At 32.0% G+C, this 16,701-nt stretch overlaps 1 protein-coding gene and 1 non-coding gene across 2 annotated transcripts; one reads left to right on the forward strand and one right to left on the reverse strand.

Moving 5' to 3' along the window:
• Nucleotides 1-2,108: 2,108 nt before the first annotated feature.
• Nucleotides 2,109-16,692, forward strand: LOC132176695 (probable LRR receptor-like serine/threonine-protein kinase At1g56140; the record flags this gene model as incomplete). Its single annotated transcript, XM_059588974.1, has 20 exons — nt 2,109-2,474; nt 5,282-5,468; nt 8,327-8,398; nt 8,615-8,686; nt 8,779-8,850; nt 9,128-9,199; nt 9,677-9,748; nt 9,866-9,937; nt 10,168-10,239; nt 10,346-10,417; nt 10,516-10,587; nt 11,074-11,145; nt 11,234-11,299; nt 12,163-12,228; nt 12,432-12,476; nt 14,049-14,107; nt 14,698-15,071; nt 15,721-15,919; nt 15,995-16,162; nt 16,670-16,692. Coding segments are annotated over exons 1-20 (2,040 nt in total), but the record flags the coding sequence as incomplete, so codon positions are not given.
• Nucleotides 13,034-13,165, reverse strand: LOC132176799 (U6atac minor spliceosomal RNA). Its single transcript, XR_009439660.1, has one exon. It is a non-coding gene; the product is annotated as a U6atac minor spliceosomal RNA (small nuclear RNA).
• Nucleotides 16,693-16,701: the final 9 nt, after the last annotated feature.

The raw sequence follows: 16,701 nt of genomic DNA on the forward strand, positions 1-16,701 counted from the left end.
AGTTTACTTCATTTATCTTAATTATCAGTGATGTTAAAAGAAGACTAGTATTCTCTTTATATTCTTCTAAAATTGATATGACTTTTTAAAACTATCATTAGTCAACATTTAATAATGATCTATCACAAATTTAATTGTAATTTTAAAAGTCACATCGATTTTGAGAATACACAAAAATAACATGAGAATGTAAATGTAAATGTTATTCACTATTTTTTTTTTTTTTTAAAGAATTATTTCTTCATTGATATAACAATTAAATGAGACAAAATGCTTCGTACAATGTCAAAGATATAATTTGAAATCTTCACAACTCAAACATTATCTATGACATACACAATAGCCTCTTAAGTTATTATTCTAAGACAATATTTATGAAAAGTTACCGTCTCAATCAGTTTCAGATCTACAGCAAATTCCGGCGAATTACGTCTCTATCCGCCGCCATGTCCTTAATTCCCCTGGCTTTTATTTATTTTATTTTTTATCTCCGTTACTAGTGCTTTATCAATCGCAATCCCCTTCGCTACCTTTACAATAGTGACAATTCTTCTTTATGCTTGATAACTCATCCATTATGGTTTACTCCAAAAAAAAAAAAAAAAAAAAAAAAAGAAAGAACCATAAGAAAACAAAAGACCGATCGAAAACTAATTCGATTATTCTTAAGGATTAATCGTGAAGACAAAACTTAAGAAAACAAATAAAATTTCACCCCATAAATCGCTACTAAAAGCAAATCTAGAGAGAATACATTATTATTTAAAAACAACGAAAATACAATAACAAAAACCTAACACACTCTCGCGTGTTCCACGAGCCATCGTTGGCTAGCCACACGCCGCTAAAAAGCACTCCGATGATCATTGACAAAAGCATCCTAATCGATCTATGGTGAATGCGGGAAAAGGGTGGGGAAGGGAGAAAGAGAAAGGGGGTGAGGAGGAAGAACCGGTAATAGATGTAATATACTTCAAACAAATACGTGGAAAATCTTTAAAATGAAAGCTAGTAATAATTATAACAATAATCCAAATAATATTTTAGATTCATGAAAATAATAAATTTAGACAGAAATACTCAATTACGGTGAAATAGTAATTAAAATAGAAACAAATGAGAAAGGTTAATTTTCAAATAAGAGTTTAAAACACTTTGAATTTTAGGATTCAGATGCACCATTCGAACAATGCCACGTTAAAGCAGAAATGAGAGGTTTTTAACTTTTATTTAAGGAAGGTTTGAAGCTAAAATTCCAAACTCTACTTGATTCATAATATTTTAGTCTTTATTTATTTATTTTTATTTGTGATTCATAATATTTTAATCTTGTTTATCTATATGCTGATTCCATGTGGGCATTTTGAAGTAATTTTTGTGGCAACTTAAGCCTTAAGAATTGAAGATGGAGTTGAGTTGGTCCTAAAATATTAAAGCTAATTAAATGCTACTCTACGCTACGCAGGAAAGGCTGCTTCAATAATCAATATGGTTCAAGTGTGGAAAGAGGCGTACGTTTTGAATGATTTTTGTTTATTTTATGAAATCCTATATCTATATATTCAAGTTGTTAGTTGTTGAATACGTTACGTCGTTACAATCCTCAAAGTCAGAAAGTGAAGCTGCCCTTTGGCGATGCAGATATGTCACTGTGCTGGGCCAGCCAAACTTGAAAATACAAAATTGAAAATTACACGAGCTGCTGAATTGACCCCAGAGCAACACCTGAATTGGCTGTAATGCCGACCGCATTAATTAAATAAGTCATGTTAAAGTTAACCTATATAGTCTTTTATTCATGTTTTAACATGATTTAAACCTGACAAACGAGAAATAATGACAAATAATTTTTGAGATGATCTACTAATCTGACAATAATCTAATACAAAATTAGATAATTAAAATTGAAGAATTTGACCAGTTTAATTAAATAAATTGAATTACAATTGACTTTATCTTATCTTGAAGAGGGAACACAAATTTCCCCCTATTTGACAATAGGAGCACGTGGGTGGGTGCCGTGAGGCATAGAGCTTAATAGGCTTCAATGGCGACTCTTTCTCCAAAGCTTTCAACGTTGAGACTGATAATATTATAATAATATAATTTTAAAAAGAGCAATGTTAAATCCAGTGTGTTTGATATCTCTAATATTATTATATCAACCAATTACTGGATGGATGAGCTGATCATGAGCAGAGGCAGGATATATAGCGCTCTGCTTCTGTAAATTGTAATCTCATTGCTCCTCCTCCTCCGCCTCCTCGATCTTCTATTGTTCTGCCCATACTCCATAGCCATCCATCAATCTCATATTAATATAGAGAGAAACATAAAATTGATGGTGGGAGGATCATCACCATCATCATCACCAGTTTTAGGCTTTGCCTTTTATGCTGCTTGCATCTTTGGCCAGCTTCTTCACCTTGCTCAAGCTCAAAATGGAACCAGCGCTGTTACAGATCCTGCTGAAGGTATCTCTCTCTCTCTCTCTCTATTTACTAATTATCCACAAAGAAAAGGAATTACAAGAAAACTATATATATGTGAAGATGGAGTAATCTCTTATATATTTTTGTGATTGATGAGATGATTGAAGTTTGAACTTCAACCTAAATCCTTTCAATAACTGATTTCTGTACGGTTTAATTCTGGTTTGAGGAAGACGATGCTGAACCAATCAAAGAATTGTGCAGAAAACTGGAATATGCAAAATACATTATCCACTTTTTATGTTATCATCATCATCATCTCCTAGCTACGGCTCAAGCTTTCCTCCTTCGATTTTCCGATGGCTCAAATCAACTTCTTTCTCCTCCTTCTCTTTTTTATTTATTTATTTATTTTTAATTTCTAAAATACCCCATAATTTTTTCGTATTTTGAAAATACTTCTTTAAAGCTCAAAAACTCTCAATCTCATCACTCGAACTTTTATTTTGATGAAATCTATCCCTTCGTTAATTTTTGGCTTTAACTCCTAATAAAAGCTATGAAAAATACCATTAAATTTTTATTTTGTTTTTATTTTTTAATTTTTAATTTAAAATTAAGGATCAATTTGAAATTTTAATAAATGTTATTTCATTCATTTTACGGTTTGTCTTAAAGCTCGAGGGGGAGATTGCATTAAATTAAAAATTTGAGGGTAAAATTAAGAGTTTTTAAATTTTGAAGAGTCTTTTCAAAATGTGTGAAAAGTTTAAGGGGCTTTTGTGAAGTTTTTTCAATTTTTTATTTTTAAAATTTTTTATTTTGGAAAATTAAATAAAGAAAAGAAAAGATAATCTTAATTTCTATGATTTTATAAGTATTGATGTTTAGAGTTTGTTTGAGATTGCGTTTGAGAAATAGAGTTTTTAAGTTAAAAAGAGTTTTTGGGCAAAAACTTCATTTTTAAACTTTTTCAAAAAGTGCGTTTTGACAATTTTTAGGTTTTTTGGACCATTAAAAGCGCTTTTAATTTTTTACGGAATGAGTACTTTTTTCTTCAAACAAATTTTTTGAGTATTAAAAGTACTTTTAAACCTCTCATTATCTCGAACACAATTCCAAATAGGCTTTTAGTCTTGCGTGTGTGTGCAGATATACTCATGTATATTTAATGATTTATTGCCAAGAATAATGTCTACTAAGTCACAACGAAGACATGTGGAACCAAAAATTAGAGAGGATAAGGATGAGGAGACAGGCTGTGCCACTCAACTGTCCTCTCTCTTAGGTGGACGGAAGAAATGAACTTTTCTACGGTTAATATTTTTTATTTATTTTAATATATTTGGCTAATTTTATCAAACAAATTAATCATTAGATTTGTAAATTTATGTGAACCTTACATAAATTCATAGTAGACTCCACAAATGTAATGGTTAATCTATTAAATTTCTTAGAGAATATAATCAAAAATATGGATAACTTATTAAAACTGTGTTTGACAAAGGACTTGAAAAAAGAAGTGGGTCAGAACTGTAACAGATTTGATTGATAAGAGAAAAAAAGTAAGAATGTTTTATATAAAAAAATGAAAAAAAATTTGTTTTGTAATGATGTTTTATTTAAATAGTAATAAAAAGTAATTGATGTGATGGAAAAAATAAGAATATTCAAGTTAATTTTTTAAATGTTTTTTTGAATTTTCGGGTCCAATTCAGCCCACTCCTTTGCCAAACACAACCTACGTACCGTCTTTTTGAGGCGTGTGATTTGCTTATTGCCACGCTTCAATTGTTGGTCACCTTAACTAGTGCTATATCTAATAAAGAGGGAGAGAGTCGATGACTTTAATTAAAAATATAATTTATGTATAATAATGGCTATTTGTAGTCTGTATCTTCTCCAACACTCCTATTAAACATATTTTTAAAATATCATTTGTAATATTTTGACATTAAAATGAGCAAAATGTTATGCACACTAAAACTTATAATTTTTTTTTTGACAAAATAATAACTTATGTATTTTAAGTCAAAGTTGCACGTTTCGATCATGTGGGCCAGTTTCCTTCCATAATATTCTACGGTCAAAATTGTATGGAAGTGTTAGTTCAGTTTAGGTGAGTTAATTAAATGTAATTTCCATATTGCGTAGAACCAAAAAAAAAAAAAGTGTAATCCCTCTTAGTAATGTATAAGTCCTCCTAGAATTCTCTTAGGGTCATCATAAATGTGATGTGATTTTTAAAATTATTGTTGAATTTGAGATGTAATTTATTAAACTTTGATCTATTGGTGATTTTAAAAGTCACATCATATTTGGGAGGACTCTAAGAAGATTTATAGCATTACTTAATTCCTCTTTACCCAACACTTTTTTTTTTTTTTTTTTAAAAAAAAAAAGCTCAAAATGTGTTGTTGGATTTTGGTAATTTTGGACTAATAATATTATAAGTTACTTTTGTACATTGGCTTTTAAAATCAACATTGAATTTGTGAAAATATGACCCTCTCCAATTCAAATAAGTTATTGTAGATAAGTATTTTTGTCTTTTCACTTTTTTAGGAAACAAAAATACCCGTCCACTATAATTAATTGGATATTATTTCGTTTAAATAAAATAAAAAATATTAATTCAAATTTGTGATTAATCACTATTAAATTTTGATCAAATTGTAATTTTAAAAATCATATTACCTCTACAAAAACACAAGAGTGATGAACACAACTTGTACATTACTTTCATAATTCACATATAGTAACTAAGTAGGTGGGATTTGTTTTCTGCGCAAGCAGGAGAGAGATTTGAAAGATTAAAAGATGTATAATTGTGAATTTGATTATTGCAGTAAGGACTTTGAATTCCATATTTCAAGGATGGGGAATCGAAGCAACATCAGGGCAATGGAATATAAGTGGGGAACCATGCAGCGGAGCGGCCATCGGCAATGTCACCATCGATAACACAGCTTACAACCCCTTTATCAAATGCGTCTGTACATACGACAATAACGCTACTTGCCACATTACCGAACTGTATGTTCTTCTCCCTTTCTATTTTTCTATCCCATTCCATTTTTGCTTAAAAATTACATTTTTATACATAAAAAGAAAAGCCTCAAGTGCTTCGTGTTCATGCTTGGATATCTGTTTCTTTCTCTATATGGGTTCTATTGATCGTTTCAGTTTCACCAATTCGAAAAAAGAAAAAAGAAAAAAGAAAAAAAAGGATTTGTATGCCATGTGTTCGATATTATGTATGACAGGTACTGCAAAGCCCTTATACTTATAACAACAACAGCACGCATTTTATGAAAGATTACGGTAGCAAACTGGGCAGAGCAAAGTGGCGAACGTCACTTACTTTTGTCTCTGAAAAACAAAAAAGATGACATGGTCAGTCATTTTGTTGAAAATTGAAATAGGCCATCTTTTCTGGACCTACTCCTACGATCAAATTTCTTACTACTCCAGTCTACCCATGCACTCTTCTTTACAGTAGTAACAGGCTGACAACGGTCTAGAAAATAAATAAATACAAACTAGTTGACAACAAAGACTTAGAAAACAATAAAAAATAAAATAAATTGGGAAACTTCACTTAGTGGTATGAATTATCACCCATTTTGCAATATCCTTCTAAAGTTCAAAACCTCTCAATTTAATGTATCGAATTTTTAATTTTTTTCAATGTCCCAGATCCGTTAGGATTTTCCGTTAAGTTTCAACAAAATTCCCAAAATACTTGACTTTTCTTTTTTTTTGTTTTTCTTTTTTTTTTTTTCAAGAAAAGATATTTAAAACTTTCTTTCAAAGATTGAGGCATGGGTATTTTTGCAAATACCGTTAAATTTGGACCACCGCCTTAATCTTTGCAATTTTTTCATTATTTTTTTTCCTAAAACAAATGAGGGTATTTTGGGTAAGTGAAGTTTCCCAAAGAGATTTTTTATCTTTCAAATTTAGGTCATAAAACAATGCATATTTTGCACAAATTTCAATGAAAAGAAAAAAAAAAAAAGAAAAAAAAAAGAAGAAATTTGGCAACAGAAGGCCATGTGGCACAATAAGTAAAATATACACATCAATATTTTTTTTTTTAGTAATGTTAGGGGTACTAACTTTTTTACTAACGTATGCTTACTAAACTGATGTATAACTCATTAAATTGAGAAAAATAAAACAATTAATTAAGAGAAATATAACGAATACCAAAATGAGCTTCACATCAGTTTAGTAAGTCTCTGTTGGTAAAAGAGTTAGTACCCCTAATATATATATTTCTGAAATTCCTGATATGGCACTTCTCTTGCCACATGGTCATTTGTTGCCAAATCTCTTTTTATTTTACTTTTTATGAAATTTTTTAGCAAAAATACTTAAAATTTATGAGTGGTATTAGTTACTTATGGAAGTTGTATCAAATTCTTATTTTAATAGTTACTTATTTGAGTTTTCTTAAGGTAGAATGAAAGTTTTTTTTTTTTTTTTCTTGTTATGTAAGTAATTTGGAATTCCTTATTCAACAACGAGCATGAGTTGGACCTATAAATAAAGTATAGTGGTTTCAGCACAAGTCTGAGAGGGACTTTAGCCTAAAGTCGTCCTCTTTTATGTGGGGAAGCGGCTTGCTAACTTTTGAGGCTGAAAGTGCCCGCGTGAGTTGGGCTTTGGTCTATTGGGACTTAAGTTTGAGCATTTGTCACCACCTCTTATATTGCATCTTTTGTTAGTGGAATTTCTCCCAAAAACTTTTCTCTTATGGAAGTAGATTTTTATGTTGAACCATGTAAATATTGTCTTTTGAGTGTAATTAACTTATTTCATTTCTGTCCTCAAGGAGTAGTTCAATTGACTGAAGACCATGCCTTATGAAGCGGAGGTTACTAGTTCGAATCTCATCTACCCCTCTTGTGTGAACATGTAAAAAAAAAACTTATTTCATTTCCCTCTTCTCTACTAGGTTGTCATCCAATATTTTGTTATAATAACCTAGTATCAAAACTTTTTTCCGTCACAATAGTTACAAGGGCACTTTTGGGTGTGCAATTTTTTTTTTTTTTTTTTACTTAACTTAATTCAAAATTGCAAATATCGAGAAAAAAAAAAGTTGAGATTATGTTTGAGTTGTTTGAAGAATATAAAATATAATAATAAAAAATCTAATTAAAAAATAAAAAAATATATATTACAAAAAACAAAAAAACAGAAAGAAAAAAAATATATATATTAGGGGTGGTATTGAACCACCCCTAGGGGTGGCCGAGCCACCCCCAAGTAGCTGCTTGCGGTGGATTGGCCACCCCTAAATTTTACATGAGCCACCCCTAAAAAGTGCTTGGGGAGGGTGGATCAGCAACCCTAAGCCACCCCCAGCCGCTAGTTGGGGGTTTAGGGGTGGTGCCGGCCACCACCCCTATATATATATATATATTTTATTGATTTTTAAAATTTTTATTTAATGTTTTTTATTAGTTTGGTTGAATAAAGCTCAAAAATTTTGAGTTGAGTTGAGTTGAGTTGAGTCTTAGTGATGTCAAATCACCCTGAAAAAGAGAAAAAAGTTGGGAAAAATTACCTTCCCAAACAAGCCCGAGTCTTGAGCAGGCATTCATCTACCACCGTAGATTAAACTTACAATTTTGAACTTCAACTAATTAAATTCACATAAAATGTGAGCAATTTCAATACAAATTGAAGTGCAATCCTTCCATATGATAATCAACTTTTTGGTTTTAAATAACCTTGAAAAGTTCAGTAAAATTATGTTAAGCAACCGACACATAGGCTAGGTAATGGCAGACAACTTACACTTTCAAGTATCTTGAACATCTTGCATCTATTAATCTTCCATTTTTCTGATTGCTTGTTTCTTGAATTTATTTTCTTTGCAGGAAGGTTTATGCATTGAATGTTGTCGGTGTAATCCCAGAAGAGCTATGGACTCTAAATTTCCTCACCAATCTGTATGGTTTATTCTTTAATGTTTGTTTAGTTGGGTTTTGCATGAATTTTGGTTACCTTCTTTCTCATGTAAGCTAGGATTGAACTTAGATCTTGAATTTGTGGTTCACAATATCAACCAATTGAAATTTATGCTAGATGTGTTCTGCTAGTTTTCCACAATGGTCCATTTGCTTTGGGCACTGTTAAATATGCTAAGCTTCCTCCATTTCTTACAGGAATTTGGGCCAAAATTACTTGACAGGTAACCTGTCTGCTTCCATCAGCAATCTAACTCGCATGCAATACCTGTAAGCCCATCTTACTATGATTTGAAACTCCTAGGACATAGTACATTAATATTATTTAACCTTTCCTGTTTTTCTGATGTTTAATGCATTAGGAGTTTTGGCATTAATGCATTATCAGGGGAGCTTCCAAAGGAACTTGGAAACCTTACCGAATTAAAATCATTGTAAGTCATACTCATTCTCAATTTCGTAAGTCATCTATGTGGTGTCTTGATTTTGTTGCTTTTCTACAGATATTTGTGATCTTTTTAAAATGAGACTCATTTGTTCCTGTTGCCTTTATCTTTAGATGGTAGTAGGTTAAAAGAGGTGTTTTCACAAAATAGCATGCCTGTTCTGTTGCTTTCTGCATTTCATATACCTGATCTTGATTTTCTGAACCTGAGAGAATAAAATCATTCACTTATAATTCATTTATTGTTTCACTTGTTAAATTTGCAGGTCGTTTTCATCAAACAACTTCTCTGGCTCTCTGCCATCTGAGCTTGGGAATTTAGTGAATTTAGAACAAATGTAAGTTCTAGTACAATGCAGAAATTCTTTTTTACTGTAAGTCCACAAAACCATTAGATTGCAATATGTAGCCAGGTGATGAAGACTTTGCAAATGGTTCTAATAAAGCTACTACTCTGAGACTCAAGATTATAAGAACTTTGTGACAGCCAATCTTATAATATGCCATATTAAACGGTTTTGCATATGCAAGACTTTGTCTTTTTACTTTTTCGCATGCTAGAGTAAATTAGTAGCGGCAGAAATGATTTGGTTTATATGACATGGCTATTGTAGAGAGTTGATGCCAGCAATCACATTTTACTATGATATTTAATTTGTATATACCATGAGAAATTTTGAAAATTATTCTCTTGAAAAGTTAGCTTGAGAGCTGTCTTTCGGTTGTTAAATCCATTATCTAATATTACTAAATTTTCATATGAGCTGAGGATAGGCTGTTATCAGTAGATTCATGTAAGTTGTTTGCCTTGACAGCTACTTTGATAGTTCTGGAGTTAGTGGTGAGATTCCTTCCACATTTGCTGACTTACGAAACCTCCAAACAATGTAAGAACTTCTTGTCTTCTTTTCCCAGTTGAAGGCTTTCTAAAATGTACATATAGTTAAACATAAAAACAAAAACTGCAACTGAATTGTTTGAGGAAATACTTCTTTTCATCTCAGGTGGGCATCAGACACTGAACTCACAGGCAGGATACCCGACTTCATAGGGAATTGGTCAAAGCTTAGTGACTTGTAAGACGCTATTGCTAGCCTTAGCCTTAGCCTTGGTTTTTTTTTTTTTTTTTGGTCTTTGTTTAATCATCCTTGACAAGGCTCAAGCATTCGTTACAACACAATGTCAATAAGAAACATTATTGTTGTAAGACTTATGATTGAGCTAATTTTAATCTGTACTTGTTTATTCTACACGAAAGATGCATTATTCACAATTTCTGATTAACTACTCCCAAATGCTATTTTAGGAGGCTTCAAGGGAACTCTTTCCAAGGTCCCATACCCTCAACATTTTCCAATTTGACTTCTCTGTCACAGTTGTGAGTGTCTGCATCTTTTAGTTAACTTTTAATTTTTTATTGTGTATATATTTTTTATTTTTCCATTTTGCAGATCTTAACAAACTGATGTCCGATATTACTGTAGGAGAATAGGTGATTTATCTAATGGGAGCTCTTCACTGGCATTCATAAAGAATATGAAGTCTCTAAGTTTCTTGTAAGGCAACATCGTAGAGGATATGTAGGATATATGTTTTTTTCCCTTCTTTGTTGCTTCCTGAATATGGTATAACACTTTAGTTACATGCATTGCAGAGAGCTGAGGAACAATAACATTTCTGATTCAATTCCATCCAATATAGGAGAATACCAAAAATTGACGCAGCTGTAAGTAATAGCCATTGGTTGGTAACTCTTTAGATTCATGCAGGGCTTGCACCATTTTCCAAAGCTATAAAAGCAGGAACCTCTCTATTATTTGTTAGATTGGACCAACTTCACCTGAAAAAAATAATTTGTAATGATTGCTGCACTAAAATCTAAGGACTGTTCAAGTTTTGACATAATTATCAGGTTATTTCTCCCAGCTTAAAAAAAATCTGAACTTACCCGGTTTGTAATCAACTTAGGACGACTGCATAGTATATCATACACATCCGATTTCTTTTCGTCTTCATTTATCTTTACTCCGTCCTCCTCTTGTTCCTTCTATCTTGTTTAGATGATGTGTAAGGCTTAAATTTTGTCTGCTCCAGTTGCATGAGAATCATAAGTGTTAATCATTTCTTGTTGATAACTGGTTTTATATATCTCACATCCATTTCATAGTTGCTGTTGTATCAGTCCATGTGACAGTATTATATATCTTTTCAGGGATTTGAGCTTCAACAATATAACTGGGCAGATTCCTGACTCCCTTTTCAATTTGAGTTCGCTCTCTTACTTGTAATATGCCTTACTTGCTAGCTGCACGGTATACATCCCAACATACTCCTATTTGTATTGAAGCATGTATTGTTTCCTTCATTATCAGGTTTCTTGGAAATAATAAGTTAAACGGCACCCTGCCTGCACAAAAAAGTGCGAATCTTCTCAACATGTAAGTGTATAAGACATTATGTGCATTCACAATATTATAGTGCATTTAAAATGGAGTTTTCTAACAACTGGTTTTCAACTGTAAAAATCATCCCTTTTTGGTTGATTAAATTTATTAAGTTTTTCTAAATGGTTTGATGCATATATACCTAGGAATTATATTCTATCTAATGTTGAGCAGTAGTACAGAATCCTATGATCCTATCCCTTATTGAAGATATGCTATTTTAGGGTAGCCCGAGTTACACATCTTAAAATCTTGTTTGAGCTAAGGGAACACTTATACAGTGAGATATACCAATCATATTGGAGAAGATGCAAAATGAGATCATAAATCTAGGTTCTACACTCAAGTTAATACAAGTTTTGATCTCCATGCAATAAATTACTGATTACTCTAAACGATTAATTGTTTCCTTTTCCTCTTTTGGATTTTCAGTTTTTCTGAAAGCAATTATAGAGTAAATTCTGATCACCACAAGAATGATTTGTACTGTCTTAATTTTATAGTATTTCAAAATTTAAATGTAGGTGAGAATGCAGAGTCATTTCAATTAAAAACTTGAAACTCTTAATAGGATTTTCCCTATTTGGAGCTGTTGTATTTACCTATTTGAACTATCACAACTTTATCTAGATATATGGATTTAGCTAATAGCATAAACAAGTGTAGCATTATGAGGAAAAATAGAAAATAGAGGTTTTGGATTTAAAATTGAGGGGTCAAATTCCAATTTTATTTATTTATCCTAATTAACTAATTAATGTCACTTGGCTAATGCCTAATTGTACTGTTCATGGCATTGTTTAGTGGTTGGATGGAGCAAGCATGTACCTAACATACTTGAAATGTTATGCTTTCAGTGATTTGTCGTACAATAACTTGGTGGGAAGCTTTCCTTCTTGGATCAGTGAAGAAAATTTACAACTGTATGTTTACTTCATAGTGTCTATTATATTCGAATGTTTTCTATATTTTCTATTTATTTTTCCAATATTTATTACCTTCTACTCTCGAATAACATTTTTTATTAACAATTGTATAAAAATCTTGAATTTTGAATATGGCCTTGCATACTCTGCATTCACTAATGATGAAACTGACATTTGGATCATATGGGTATACTATGCAGCAATGTAGTTTCCAACAACTTCACAATAGAAAGTTCAAACAGCAGGTAAATCTTTCCAGATTATAGTTTCTACTTTTAGTGGTTGAATTTTTTGCCAAGATGAATCTGGAACAAAACAAATTATTGTTTCCAATCCAGTTAAAAATGTTATTGGTCTCATTGTAATTTGACTCTTGTAAACTACCTATTTGGTCAATTATGGCCATGAGGGTGTTCGAAACTGATAAATCATGAGGCTCTCAACATGCTAATTTGTCCTCAAGTACATTTATGAACAAATTTTTCATTTTTTAATTTTTAATGTGGAGCATAAATCATCATTAACTCTTTTCTTCTGATAATTATAATGTTTTACTAGCATTAAATTATAAATAGAAAACTAATTAGCTATTGTTTAGCATGTAAATTACTTAAAATGTCCATTAAAAGGAGGACCATTGGTGGTTGTTATTGGAGTGGGAGCGTGGCATGGCAAGGTAAGGAAGTAACTGATGGAGAAGAAGCCAAACTGGTCTATTAAGCATAGTTAAGCTTACAAATAAATAAATCACTTCATCCCTAATCTTCCCCATGCCATGACTTCTATTTTTTTTTTATAAGTAAAAAAAATTGGGTTATAGATCCACCCCGAAGGGTGGGTAGCCTTAACCGGATGTGTGGATAACTGGAAAGCCCGAAGGCTGTTCCCGTCCCTGTCAGGGGAGATGCCAACCATGACTTCTATAAGTTAGAAAAATCTCATGCTTAAGATTGTTATGCGTTTTTTTTTTCCCTTTACCTTTGTGGTATTCTTGTGTCATGGTGTAATAATATTATGTGATAGCCAAATCAATGCTATTAAATATGGGATAACTAAAAGGCCCAGAAGAAAAAAATATGTGATACCTAAATATTTGTACCTTATCTACACATTGTTTCAAACTTAGATCTGTTAAGGGAGATTCCGTCACAAACTCCAACAGCTAGCTAGTCATCATGTACCAAAATATGCAAATTGAAGAATTCATTTTATGAATTAGAAGGGGTCAAGCCAGGTTATGTCATCTTAATGAGATTTATACAGTCAAATGTCTGTCCTGGCTGAGCATCTATGTTCTCCTGATACAGGACATTGGGAACTAATCTAGAGCATTTAGCCAATTTGATACCTAGCAAGGAGTACTATCGAACCCCAATTGAGTATAGGAAACTTTATTCTGTGACATCATTTCTATCTAAAAAAACCAAAAAATAAAAGATAAGGTTACATTTAACAACAAATGTAAAATCAATTCTTTCTAAATATTATACATTTCTCTTCATGGAAATTTTCTGTCCTGTCTAGGATCAATTGCGAAATCTTTTACTTGTACTGATTGCAATTACTATCTTGCATTAGACAACCAAACACATTTCACATTCAAAGGACCCTCTTTCATCATGGGGCAATCATGCGTTAGTATTATTAGGAGCATGCTTATTTGCGTATCACCAAGGGACCGTTTCTCTTATCAGGAGTTAAACTTAATCCCAATAAGAATATTTTGTATGAGTCTGACATAGTTGCTTATAATTTGAGTTTCATGTGCAACATTAAATACAATATTCTTTGTCTAAGTTCGTTTCCTTTTGCTTTAGTGCTTTGCCTTCAGGATTGAACTGCCTACAACGAGGCTTTCCTTGCAATCGAGGCACATGTAAGTACAGTTAAAAGCATACTCTTGATTACTAGATTGGAAAGGATTATTAGGTACTAAGGCAAATATTGTGAAAGCTTGGATTTGAATATATTAATCTTTCTTCTAAGTCAAATATTGAACTTTTTTAAAGATGAACTGAACTATTTTAGTTTCATAGTAAAGGACTAGTAGACTTGAATTAGGCTTTTACTTGAACCATATCCAATGTTGAAATGCATAACATGCTTAAGAACACATCAGGATATATATACATTGACAGAAACTGAGAAAGACAGAAACTGATTCTTCATTGATTTGAATAATACACAAAACGTTAGCTATATACATCAACCCTAGCAGCAGAAAAGGAAAACTAACTAAGTTATTTCAAATCCCATGATTTATGGGATATAATAGGACACTAACCAAATCAGCCTAATTCAAGGAATACAGGCTGTTACATAATTTCCTAAAATAGCTAACTATACAAGTATAGAATACAAGTCATTAAACACGTTTTCCCACATACATGATCCAACCTTGTACAATTTAATCACCTGTTCTGAGCTTACACATTGATTATGTGCTTCTTTTGTATTGGATTTCAGATTATAACTTTAGCATTAAGTGTGGTGGTCCTCAGATTACATCTTCTAGTGGTATTGTCTATGAGAGGGATAACGAGACACTTGGTCCAGCCACATATTATGTGACCAACACAGACAGGTGGGCTGTTAGCAATGTAGGATATTTCAGTGGGAGCAATGATCCCCAGTACACAAGGACTTTGTTATCTCAATTCCCAAGTATAGACTCAGAGCTGTTTCAGACAGCTAGACTCTCTGCTTCATCATTAAGGTACTATGGCTTGGGGCTTCAGAACGGGAACTACACTGTAAGGCTCCAGTTTGTAGAAACAGATTTTCCAGATACATCCACCTGGCAAAGTCTTGGGAGGCGTGTCTTTGATATTTATATGCAGGTCTGGATCATATTATTGAATTGTTTTAGATCAAAGTGTTCTCTTTGGAAATGATTTTTCATTACCTTCTAAGTTCTTTCAACCCAATGTATATTATTTTTCTTTCAATAAGCATGATTTAAAAAAAAATAAAAAATAAAATAAAACAAATAAACAGATAAGATAGATTGTGTAGAATGATAATAATCGTACATCTTGATCGGGGATTATGATGGTCTCAAAAAGACTGAAACACGCAACAATCCATGTGAGTCTATATTTCTTGGACAAAGATTTTTAAAATTCTTAACATATTGTATGGAGTAGATTTATTCAAAATCTCAACCATTATTTTTTAATTAAATTTTGGTGATTCTATTTTATTAATTTTTATGATAAATAATAAGATGATAAATGATAAGTGATATATACTGATACAACAAAATCCTCATCAATAGTTAAGAAAATTTATTAGTAGAATGCCAATTTTAAGAGATCATGATGGATAACTCTCAACCAAAACAGAAAAAAAAAAAAAAAAAAAAAAAAAAAAGTGTTTCTTAACAAATTTATTGACGGTCTTATACATCAATCAAGAAGTTACCTTGGATATGATGGATATTGGCGTCATTTGTGTTTTTGTTTAAAGGTTTGACTCTGTTTATTCCAGGGGAATCGTTTATTAAAGGATTTTGACATACGAAAGGAGGCTGGTGGAGTCTCTTTGCAACCCGTTCAGAAGGAATTTCAGGTCCAGGTATCAGAAAACTACCTTGAAATCCATCTCTTTTGGGCTGGAAAAGGAACCTGCTGCATACCTCGTCAAGGAACTTATGGACCTTCTATTTCAGCCATCAGTGCTACCCCAGGTAATATAGTGCAAAAATTGTAGTTGCAATTCAGAAGATTAAGAACATGCTGTTGATGGCCTTGCTTTTGTGTAGACTTTACACCCACAGGTGATAACAAACTTCCAAGCAGCAAGAAGAATAATAGGACTGGTCTGATCGTAGGTGTTGTTGTTGGTGCTGGAGTTTTAAGCTTTCTGTCTGTTTTTGTGGTTTTCTATATTGTTCGAAGAAGAAAACAGCTTCCAACCAGTGATGATGCGGGTAAGTCAAAAGTCATATTGTATGTCTATTCTAGTTGTCAAAGTTCATTCATTTTTTAGTCTACATATTAGAAATATGCAACTTTTGCTTATGTGTGAGTCTATATTATTTATTTATTAGTGAGGTAGAAATTGTGTTAAGTAGAAATTGCAGTGTATCATATCATGTTTATGACAACAGCTACGTCAAGGCAATTTTACCAAAACCTCTTCTATATGTCTGCTAAATAATACAGACACACACATAAACAACAGCAAAGAGTAGGGTAAAATGTAAGTTACTTCGCTGATAAAACCCCATTCTATAGACAACTTTCTATATATATTCTTGCTACTGAATCTCCGATCTTCAGTGCAACAACATTTTGGACTAAAACACATTGATGATTATTTCTTAACAAAAGGAGACATCCTCAATTTAACATGTAAAACTATACCGCATTTTCACTCACAAACCACTGAAGCAAATTGATAAGCAGATCAACCTGTGTTTATGTTGAAAATGCAGAGCTCTTGGGAATAGATGTTAAAACATTCACT

This window comes from Corylus avellana, chromosome ca3, assembly GCF_901000735.1.
Source record: "Corylus avellana chromosome ca3, CavTom2PMs-1.0".
Classification (NCBI taxonomy): Eukaryota; Viridiplantae; Streptophyta; class Magnoliopsida; order Fagales; family Betulaceae; genus Corylus; species Corylus avellana.